Source organism: Cephus cinctus, unplaced genomic scaffold (assembly GCF_000341935.2).
Source record: "Cephus cinctus unplaced genomic scaffold, Ccin1 Ccin1_scaffold0682, whole genome shotgun sequence".
NCBI lineage: Eukaryota > Metazoa > Arthropoda > Insecta > Hymenoptera > Cephidae > Cephus > Cephus cinctus.
The window spans coordinates 49,826-61,628 of record NW_014333307.1 but is presented as its reverse complement, the minus strand read 5'-3'; the positions used below and the strand labels follow the sequence as shown (position 1 = coordinate 61,628).

At 44.3% G+C, this 11,803-nt stretch overlaps 1 protein-coding gene across 9 annotated transcripts in view; it reads left to right on the top strand.

Moving 5' to 3' along the window:
* Positions 1 to 11,803, top strand: part of LOC107269643 (paired box protein Pax-6) — a 54,847-nt gene that overhangs the window by 8,629 nt on the left and 34,415 nt on the right. For 8 of the 9 annotated variants that reach the window (XR_003060238.1, XM_025086960.1, XM_025086954.1 and 5 more), the window contains exons 3-4: positions 10,389 to 10,554; positions 11,158 to 11,341. Coding sequence is in view for 8 of the 9 variants with exons in the window: in XM_025086960.1 (XP_024942728.1) it covers positions 10,389 to 10,554; positions 11,158 to 11,341 (350 nt within the window). In the remaining variant the exon portion in view is untranslated. The remainder of the gene's footprint in view (positions 1 to 10,388; positions 10,555 to 11,157; positions 11,342 to 11,803) is intronic. The other variant, XM_015743744.2, reaches the window with a different exon arrangement.

The following is an 11,803-nucleotide window of genomic DNA, read 5'->3' as shown; positions in this document are numbered from 1 at the left end:
GGGGGGGGGGGGGGGGTTGGAACGAAATAAGAATAAGAAAAGATGGATCCTCCCCCCCTAGACCCCACCTCCATGTCAGAGCTTTCCAAGATGGAAAGGTGAGACTGCTGCACGTTAGTAGAAGAAGAGGAAGTAGAAGAGGAAGCAAAAGAAACGAAAATAAGGAGAAAAGTCGCAGCAAACGAAACGTAGATAGAGGCAACGCTGGTGAGGTTGGGATGAAAATAAAAAAGAACAAAAATAAAGAATGCAGAGAAAGCGAGTAAGGTACGAGGAGGAGCAGGAGGAGGAAGAAAACGGTAAAAGAGGGACCTCGGCTGAGGGAACCAGGGGCTTCCCCTAGCATTGATCGTTTCTGAATTCCGAGTGGATGGCAACCCCAAGCATTTCATTCCAGTCCTACCCGGTCCAGGATATACCTAACGTACAAGGGAGGAGAGGCGAACGGGCAAGAAGACGCGCCTCGAGGAAACACTCTTTAAAAGCCCAGGCTCTCGCAAAACAGGCGACTCTTCTTTTGATCTGTGTCTGCCTTCGTGAACTAACCACCCCCCTCCCAGCCCCCCGCGTCGCCTACTTTTTTCTACTTCGCCTGTCATCCCTTCTGGATAGATCCCAACCACCCCTAGTCCTACCCGATACCACCGCAGTACCGACGGCCGAGGCTCTACCCGTCGTGGAAGTTCAAATTCGAGGATGACGAGCCGACAGGAACGGGATATGACTTTGGTTCAATAAATTCGTAACTAGAAAAGAAAAATAATCACCCCTACGCGGTTAACCACTAACCCTTTTAATGGTGAGCGGAGCACGCGTGTGCGCCTCAGAAAATACGATTTGAGAGCTATCAGGCTCTGCCACGGTGAAGAGGGGCTGAATTCTTCTGAGTGCCGAACCTCGTGCGAGCCTTCAGATTCGTTCTGTTGAGTTTCGTTTTCCTTTGTGATTATTATTTATTGATCTCTAGAATTTATGAAAAATTGACGTTTTATCGTATTGATCGAATTGTAATTGGACTCGAAAAGTGTGATATTTTTTTTACCCTCAAGTCATTGATAGTGAGGGAAGGTTTTTTTCCAGTCAGGATGAATATAATAAGGGCGTGGTGTAACGTTTAGAGTCCTTTCGGCCACGGCTGAAATGGACAGGGTATAGGGTACTGTAAGTCTTGCATCAAGTGTATTCGACTGTAAAATTTCCTCTTCAAACAGAGACGGGTGGCTGGCTGGGTGACTGGCTGGGTGACTGGCTGGGGGTAGAAAACGTTTTGGTACACGGGGATAAGAATTGAGCAGGACCCTTACATAGACGAAAGCGTATTACCTATGAGAGTACAGAGGATGGAGAGAAAGAGCCCAGGGTGTATCCCATATGTATGACGTACACGTATGTACCACTGGATACTGTGTATGGATAGGTGTTAAAGTTTGTGGTGGTATTACTTTCTTTTTACTTTCTTTATCCGCTTCCTTCTTTCTTTCCTTCAACTATAACGTATGCATGTATATATATATTACGCGCTTTCCCGACACAAGATGCGTCCGACATATCCAGCTGCCATATCGAGGAAAAGAAGCGGAATTTATGGGAAAGGCGGTAGAGGATCAACGGAAATACAACGTCAGAGATTTCTCTATGTCCCTTTTGCGTGTGCGGTAGCTGCGAATTGGAAAATTGAAAAATATGACAATTCACGGGTGTCTCAAGCAATCCTATATTATGTTTCAGTAAGACATTGAATGGGAATTTAAAAAAGTAGAGAAACTTTAAAATTTATTTTATGTGTTTTTATATATATTGTAACGTGTTTTCATAACTCGACGACGATAAGGAAGTTCAAGAGCTAAGTCATCTTCGGCCGTCGACCCTTCGGTCCATGCATCCGTATGCCAGGCGGACAACGGCCAATTTCTTTTGATCGGGAACTGACGAACCAGTATCACCTGGGAGTTGAGGTGAAGCAGGTCGAACTCCGTCAAAACGAGAGTTCTTGCGGAACCTATCAGAAGAGACTGTAACTTAATGGATCCTGTAGACTTTTGGGGACGCGTAAAATCAAGAAACGCAACCGTAGGTGCTGATCTTTGGGTACGCGTGAAATCAGCTAACTGGATGAACGCATGTGAGCAAACGGTCACGGAAATGCACGGCCGCCCAGGCTGCTAAGTTGAAGTAGAGAGAATCGGACTAAGCGTTAGGCAAATAGCGCAGGAAACAGAGATCGGTTGATCGAGAGCGTAACAGACCCGAACCGGAGCTATAAAATCGAAATTCCTCCACCAATTAATAAATTGCGAGTTCTCACCCGAGCTGGTTCAGCTGATCCGCGAAGACTGAGAACTGCATCCAGAGGGACACTCAGGTGGGCACTGCACTGTAGCACAACACTGCATTTCCGAAACTGCATTTTATGGATATTGCGAGAGCAACGCGAGAAATTATTGCACAAGCCAGGAGTTCCTATACCGTATAGGAAACACGGCTAGATAAACTATGAACAGACTATCTGTAGTCGAGACTGTCTCTCCACGTCACGTTCGAGTATCTCGACCTCAACTCAAGAATAACAAATTCTTTCGAGAGCATCGGCCTAAACTGTACGAATCAACCCGAGAGCGCAGCTTCTGATCAGGATGGCGACTCGAAGGGAACCAAAAAGCGATAACGTTATCCGTGATATCAATAACGACTATGATACCATCATTTTTATCATATGCATGGGTACGTTGAAAAGGCATAAATGGTAGGGATTGAATTTTTAAGGGTATAGAGTTAGTCGTAAAAATGTATCTTGATTCTTTTCTTTTCTTTTTTCCTATTATTTTACTACCCTTACTGGACGCCACTTGAAGGGTTGCTTTTTCCACGGAGATATTACTCGTGCGAGTTCATGACGTCTCGACCTCCGTCAAAGCAAATTGGAAGAGCGAGAGACGCCTGCCGCCGGGACGCCGGCTCGTAAGGAAATTGGCGTAAACCGCGTTGGCAGAGACGTCGTTCGCCCTTTCGGTGGCAACACGCCAGCCGGTGCGTTATTCCCATGGGAGTGCGAGGAGAAGAGCAACTCGGGGAAAGGATGGAGAACGAAAGGGGAAAAAATAGAAGAAAAAAAATTACACGAGGAACGCCAAGAGAAAAGAAAATGGCAGTCGTAGAATTTCAATTTCTAAGAGATGTCGCTAAACAGTCATCTTCTTTGACGCGTGAAAAAACTTGTGCCGCCATTTTTTTTTACGGAAATACGATTAAAGAAAAATTTTTAGGTATCACTTTTTTTTTTGAACCTTAATGTTAAATGTGGATATATTAAAGACGGTTTTTTTAACGATCAATAAATGTTAATTATATAAATATACAGTTTTCGATTTTTTTCTAATGAATTTCTTATGACGACCTCTTATATATTGTGTAACAGCTTGTAATCCTGTTCTGCAGTTGTCTGGTGCTTATCTATGTACATAAGTTTGGCGAGGGGGCCGAGGGCTTAGGGGGTAAGAGAACAAGATGTGAAAGTAAAGAAGAAAAATACTGTCATCAGGGCTAAACAAATATTTTGACAAATCGTGGGGTCGTTGGGCCTGTGGATAGAGCAGCAACTGTTGGCCTAATTTCCCCTAAACGTTTCCGGAGATTACATCGGATCTTATTGTAGGACTATGAATAGGGCCCAGAATCCTGTGGGGGCCAGTACAGATATTATACGTGTACGCAGCTACCATTTTGTAATGGAGTGTCTACTCGTATCGATCTACAACAATATATATATATATATACACGTATATACATGAAGACCGTTATTTCAAAAATAACTAACTAGCCTGTATCTTGAATTTTTTGGATACATTTTTCCAATTTTCTAAAAATAAACTTATTAACTATTTTTGTAGATTATTTTCATTGGTCCACATTTCAAACCGATTACAGTACCTATATTCAGTGATTGATTCAGTATCGCGAATTTATAATTAAAATATTATAATTGTCACGAAATAATATAATTTATTTAAAAAATATCTTTTTATTCGCATTATCGGCGGACTCTTGTGATTGCATTTTTTTTATCAGTGCAAAATACTTGCAAACAATTTTTTTCACACGCGTTATCGCGCTTCTCCCGTTTACTTAGTTTTTTTCTCCTGTCGCTCTTGTTCTCTTGGACGTATCCTTAGACACAGAAGCGCCGCCGCCGTCGTCGTCGACTACGTCGAGTCTTGACGAGGTCTTTTCAAAAGGACTCTCGAGTGGTCCTCGAGCTCCAGGACCTTCCTCGCACAATAATAACGATTCCACCCGCACACCTGCCATTGGGCCTCAACAAGGGCTGACCCATATTCTCATTTTCATAGCAAGGCCCAACGAGCTGTGACACCTCTCACAGGATTAGTCCAAGTTCATTTCGGAATACTAGACACCCTCGTGAGGATCCATTGGGATGCCTATGGTGCCCCATGGACACCATAGAATAGAGCTGCGGTCAAATCCACTTTGACGGAATTCTAAGGGTTGTAATAGAAATATCCAAATGCCCATAAAAGAAAATGCATTAAGCTAATTAACTCAAAATTATCGTTTCAGGGATTTTTAGATTAAAAATTAATTTCATATTTTTCTATGGTGTTTATCATAGTTCATAACAAAGTCTGTGGTGTTATTAAGAAATGTTATGGTGATCCGAATATATAATATATATATATACATATAGTATATATGGGAAACTATTCCCACAAGCTGATCATTCCGATACCAAGTCTAATTATGTCAAAACCCCATGCGTCCTCCCATGGGAACCGCTTTACCATACACCACAATAGCGACGTCGATGTCATTGTGCGAACGTTGATCGCGCGCGATTGTGCCCCTATTAAGAACCCCCCCCCCATCGGTAAATTCTGACAACGTCGTGCCACGTCTCTTCTTAACCTACCCTAATAAGAGTCGACAGGGTGGTTTGCGGAATCCGAATTTTTCCGGAAAAATTCACCCCAGATCTCCCCCATGAACACAGCTGATTACCAGGGCCAACGGCCGGGATTACGTTCTCTAGTACAAGACCCAACATATGTCCCAAGCATTATGCCGAACGTCACTCCGACATTCTCCATAAGGGACTTATATTTTTTTTTCATAAAAATTATCTGAAAAAAATTTAACAATGGAAGAGAATGTTGAAAATAAATTTTTGGATATTTAAAAAAATAATACCCATAAAATATACAACGATAATAAATACGGTATCGGGATCAAAATTAAATCTGATTCCTCCCCCCCCCCTTCCTTTTTTTCCTGGTCCAAGAAAGCTTGACGTGAAAGATAACTCAGAGATAGGATCCTGGTTCCATGATGGTTCAAACCGACCTGGATTCTGACGTCCATGTGGATGCGGTCGGTATGGGCCTTTTCCATGTGGTGCGCGCAGAGAAGCGGCTCTGACAGATCCGTTGGCGTGGAATAACGCATTTACGAGCTCTTTGTCCGCATTCCGCTTTGGACTCCCTGCCGACGCCGCCACCGCCACCGACGCCCGACGTCGTGCCTCGTGCTGCCAGCTTACGTATCCACGAGTTACCGGTTGGGTTGGTTGTACCTTCTAGGCTACCTCATAGGTTAGGTTAACCCCTCGGGCCCCCTTTGGGTAATTGGATAATTTGACCCTGGAAGAGGTACTGTTTGGCAGCGAGGTCCATCAATGGACTTTGACCGTAGCTCCTCTACCGGGACAACTGTTCATCCGATTTCGCCAAGGATTATGTACAGTGTCTTCACGATTAGATAGCCAGAATTGTAGAGTGCATTTCATGTAAAAATAAAAAATGTATGTACAGTCTGGTACGTATGGGTATTTATGTCTGTACGATTTCCAAGAATTGAAAAGTGACACGAGACAGCCATTAATAATGCTAATAACAATTTTGGGACTCTCGTACCCAAAATGCCATTCGAATCGGTGAGAAATGCTTGAAAACGTAAAGGATCCTCAAAAAGGGACTCACACGAGCGGCAGATTGGCTACAAACAGCAACAAATACTCGAGCTCTTTGTCCCTGTGTATTTGGGGTGTTTCTATACGGGGTGGAGATCGGGAGGACGAAGAGTGAGACGGAGAATTTACAAAACATGTCCGCAACAATGAACGTTATTATTCATTTCTATTTCTTTATCTTTTTTTTTCTCTTGCCGTTATTATTGTTATTATTGGAACCCTTAGCACAGGAGTTTCTCTCATACTTGCTTCTTCCACGTTTCTCTTCTTCGGAGCTTACCTGACGGTCAGTTGTGCAGGACTGGACCCTCGTCATGTCATCCTCGGCATCTCAATACACTTCACGAATTCTGGGAGCGAGAGAGAGGTGGCGATAGGGGGAGGGAGGATGGAGCGAGAAGGAGAGAATGGAAAATCATGTATATCTTTAGAAGAGTAGGAGACCCTTTGCACCGTATATTTTTTTTCCTTGACAAAATAGCTACCCTGTCATCCTATACATCCCATAAAGGTGTACCTACATGAGCTACAAGAAACTACCCTCGGTCGTGACTGCATCTGGGCAATCTCATAAATTAACTCCCCGCTCGTATATACCACCCTTGGTAAAAATGTCGAGAACCGAAAGCTGAATTATCGTTGTCGAAGCCCGAAGTTAATCGAACCGTAAGGGATTGGAACGTATCGCAGAAAAATCCCTAGATTTCGCCCCTGGCGTTCGATAAAGATTTCCTTGGTTATTTTTTTATTTCCCTACCTTGACCTCCTTTCACTCCCTCCGTCCATATTTTCACCATCTCGTTAAGGTCTTCCAGAAGGTATCGGTTGGGGGATTGTTTTTATCGATGCTAAATCGACGAGTGAAGTTTTCCTTTTTTCAAGGTTTTTTTTTCCTTTTCTTTTCTCTGACCACCGAGCCCCGTTTATCGCTACTGGTTGGTGTTGGTGAGGTTGGTACTCGAGGCAAAGTGGGCAACTGAATTGGCTGCCGGTTCCCTTCAGGCTTCTCACAGCGCCAATGGCTCCCGGGGTCTCATTCATGCACCGGAAGCACTTCTGAAGGGATGATTGAGACGCCAACTCACCAGAATAGACAAGGTGAACTCCCAATGGCGGTAACTGTTTGTTGCACTTGGAAACTCGGCAGGTAACTTCTTCCCCCTTTTCCACTATGCTATACAGTCGCTCTACGTGCATTTTACAAGGACAATGCTTGTCTCTTGGGGGCATTTGTCGTGCTCTTCCTCCATCCTCCCTCTCGTACCTCCTTGTCGTCTTAATTCTCGAGTGCGGCGCGACTTTCCGGTCCACTCTTACGTATATGATTATTTTCGACAAGTCTGTCCTGACGTTTCACTGTCTTAATTCCTTAGACTCGCGAAGCACCACCGCGTTATCGTTCGAGTTCTAGTGACTTTTTTTTATTTTGCCCCTGACTTTTTTTTGGACCGCCTTTCACCCGGGTAAGGGATGAGGGGGCGAAACCATTCTCTGTTTACACCCCTTGGAGTACAAAATGTGACCGAAGGATCCATGCCGATCGATTATCACGTGGGCCTGACGGGAAAACTACCCCTGTGACCAAGGAGAGTCAGAGCGACGAGAAAAAGGGGGATGATGAATGTACCGTCTCAGTTCCCGCGTCAGCAAGGCTCTGTCGCTCATTTGTAAACGAGCCTGAAAACGCTCTTTACCTTTATCCTTCCTCTCTCTCCTTCTTAGGCTTCTCTTTCCTTTGCTCTTTCTTTATTATTCTCTCTTTCTTCGTATTTTTTCTTTTCTCCACTCACGTCGCCGTTAACATTAAGAGTTCTCGACTTTGCTCTACCGTGACGTTTCCATCGGGCTACGTGTGACGTTCGAGAAACAAGGAATGGTACCGGACAGAGGAAGAAGACCAAAGAATAAGGTCGAATAATAATTTTAAAAAATTATAACAAATAAATCAATAAATCTGAATATCGATTTGTTGTATTTTTTTTTAAACCACTATGCAATTATTTCTTTTATCATTATCAACAATGTCTTTCTAAATAAGACTAAAAGCCAATATCGCATGTAACGACGCGAACACGTGCCAAAGTCACGATCACGTTTTCCACTTTCATTCCGAAGCAAATTACTACCTAACTCCCAATCCTAAATATTAATCGCACACACAAAAATTCGAAATCACGATCCTTAAGCCCGTTTTCAATTTCCCAAGCGAAATTTTGATCTCGCTATTCGCCATTACACAAGTTTGCCAATCGAATGCGAAATTTATTTCTTCGCTCAGCCTACACACCACCCACCTCTTTTCTCTTGGTTGGTTAAAGCCGCACGCTCAATTACGCGACGAAAATTTTCATATCCTTATCCGATATGCATATTTCGTCTCTTTATCGTTTCTTGTAGACCTACATATACTCTCATCTAATATCCACAACCTCCCCTATCTCCAGCCCTTACGGTCCAAAATAATAAGAATTTCAATTGGGACTAACGAAGTCATAATAAAGATCAGTACACACGTAAGTCCCGCCTTTAATAACACACCCTTACATTTAATTCAAGCGCTACGTTATCGAGACGCTATAGTTAAAGTGTATAATGCCCACTTGAAAACACCCCTTGCCATAACGCAAAGCGTCGCTCTAGACTAACAGTCAGTCAGTCAGTGTATCTATATCTATATATAGTCATATTAGACGCGTTCAAAAACAACCCTCGTGTATGACCTCATAGAGAAACTAAGGGAGGGGGGTCACAATGCTCACGTCCTTATACGAAGATATATTGTATATATATATACATATACATATATATACGGCAGTAGCTACATAACTATGACAAAACACGAGTGACACGTATATTTGTACGAGTTATTACTTATTACGGCCATTGACGTCGATTTGTCGTATGGCCTTTTAGCTGGCTCGCGCAGCCCTTGAATTTCATCCCCCCAAACTATACGACGCATAGACCGTTCGCACTGTATAGGGAGTTACTATTAACAAATTGGACATCAATTTACGGGATGTTATACGCACAGTGTACTTAAGGCAAATTCATGACATACGGTACGCGTATGTGGGGAGGTGTTGCATACAGTGTAATATGCATATGCGAGGTAACCGAAGTCTCGTACGTTCCTGACCTTCGACCTTTGTCAATTTAGACCCACGTATATTTATTATAGATAGATACATAGGAAATTTATACGAATATTATTTAATCATGCGTAAATAATTTCTCTTCGAATCAATTTATGACTGATTTATTGTACGTATGACCGATTGGAGTATGAGTGAGGGGCGATAGGGGTGGGTAGGGGAAACGTGGGCGTTCGAAGGTTAAGGGTGAAAGTGGAAATGAAAAAATTCGCGTAAACGAGAAAACGTCCAAGTATTTACGTATGTTCAGCGATGAGGGAGTGTAGATGAGGGGAGGGGGTTCCTTCGTCGTCCGTTGGGCGCGCTTCTTTACGTTCTTACGCAATTCATCAAAGTACTGCACTATAAGGAGCTACTGGAGGACTTTGAAAGGACCCGCCGGCAATTTCGCCAGTTCATTCAAAAGCTGAGAAAGCACTCTTAAAAGGTCTGAGCTCTGATTTACCTTCTCGTTCTCGAGCTGGTAGTCACTCATCACCGCCCCCCCCCCCTCTCTCTGTCACTCTCGTGCTAAGAGTTTGTTTGAGAAATCGCTTTTTGAATGAGACAATTTTGCCACTTATATCCTCCCCAAGGTATTTTCAGTGACGTTATACGTGTATATACCTTTATATACATAGCCGAGCTGAGGGTAGCCAGTCCTTCTGCACCCTTCAGACCGAGGTGAGGTCCTATATCTCGGAACCAAGAGCGAACTCCACCCCGTGAAAAACGGCGTATCGGTGGGCGTGGCAGACCTTCGAGAACATTCGGATGCCGAAAATTATTCTGGTCGTGGGGAATAAAAGGGGCCTTAAAAATAAGGACACTATTCCGGGTCCGAAGGTCCTGGGCGCTGCGACACCTTGTCAGCCGCACAATAAGTCAGAGTTATCTACGAGGATTCGCGCTACCTATTACGAGAATGGAACGACAGGGAAGGGGTAGATGGGGGGGAGGAAGGGTGGGAATACGTCGCGGATGGCTCGGGAAGGGCGGGTGTCGAGGGATTGGTTTCTGAGAAGAATGAAACCACCCCACACCCCTTGGACACGAGAAGAATCCCCTGAAAAATCCTGATCTACGAGCCTCGATCGAGGCATTGTTCCCAACCCTTGAAGGGAGGGGTTGGTGGTATAAAAAAAAAGAAAAAAGAAAATAAGAAAATTCGCCATTGCCGATATCGTACGAAAAAAAAAATCAATGATCGTGCTTTATCGTTTAGTCTTGGTCGCCCGATAACGCGATAATGTCTGAACTCCTCTGTCTTTCAGGTCACAGCGGGGTCAATCAACTGGGTGGCGTCTTCGTCGGCGGTCGACCGCTTCCTGACTCGACGAGACAGAAGATTGTCGAACTGGCCCATTCGGGGGCCCGGCCCTGCGACATCTCGAGGATCCTTCAGGTCAGCAACGGCTGCGTCTCCAAGATTCTGGGCAGGTTGGTTGAAATACTGGATCCTTCATTTTACATGTATATGTATAATTGTATATTTTTCAAAAATTCAAAATAACCCTGCTCATCGATCGAACCAAAAAACACCTTATCGCGTGCATTTAAAAACTTTGCAAGGGTGGCGCTGCAGTCGCGCACCGAATACGACTGACTCGCGTTTCCCGTAATAGAAAGACGAATCTTCTACGAGGTGTGAAGGATAGGCAGGGTGTGGGTGGGGAAAAGTGGGAAGAAGAAGAAATGAAGAAAGTCTAAAGGACTAGAGTCTGCGACAGGGTTTGAAGAAGGGACACGCCGCAAGAATGCGAAACATGTAGTCACTCCCCCCTCCTATAATGTCTGTCCCTTGGGCTGTAGAAGCCCTTCCGCACACATTCCGCAACGCACGTACGTAATAACGCACTTAATCTCTTCGCATTAAGCAGATTGCCAAGGCTGTGTTATATCTTCGTATGTATATCTATACGTATGTACATACTGTATGTGTATACATATATACAAATGTATAATTACGCAATTCGCCCAGGAGCGAAAGGCCGTCTCCCGCATCATCATCTACTAAATTGTACCGCAAAATTATTATTGTTGCAGGTACTACGAGACGGGGTCGATAAGACCCAGGGCCATTGGCGGTAGCAAACCACGGGTTGCTACTGCTGAGGTCGTCAGTAAGATATCCCTATACAAGAGCGAGTGCCCTTCGATATTCGCGTGGGAGATAAGGGATCGTTTGCTCCAGGAAGGAGTCTGTACGAACGACAACATACCGAGTGTGAGTAATTAAAAAAAAATTAATTAATTTTTACATAAGGGTTGTATAACAGGTCGACGAGTTGTACCTCGGGACTTAATATCGCTTGAGTAGTGTATGAGGGGATAGGTGTAATCGAGGAGATGTTATGGACTACCCCCTATCTCCCTTCACCCCCTCGTCCATGTACCTACATAATAATATAAAGTACGCCGCAAAACACGCGTAATGGACCCCTGGTTGGTAAGGGTGACGCGCAGGCGTATTGTCCCCCCCCCCTGGACCCTTTTGTCTACTCACACAAAACAGCCTTGGCATTTACATAGATAGCCAAGTCAGAGGACTGGAGGGATGAAAATCACTTTTGGGGATGGTGGGATAGTGGAGTCGAGCGCCGATGATGGAGTCACGGATTACGACTAAACTCCGCCTCGAAGGCACACCTCACTCGTTGAGGGGGTCGATAACGTGGGGGGGGGGGGG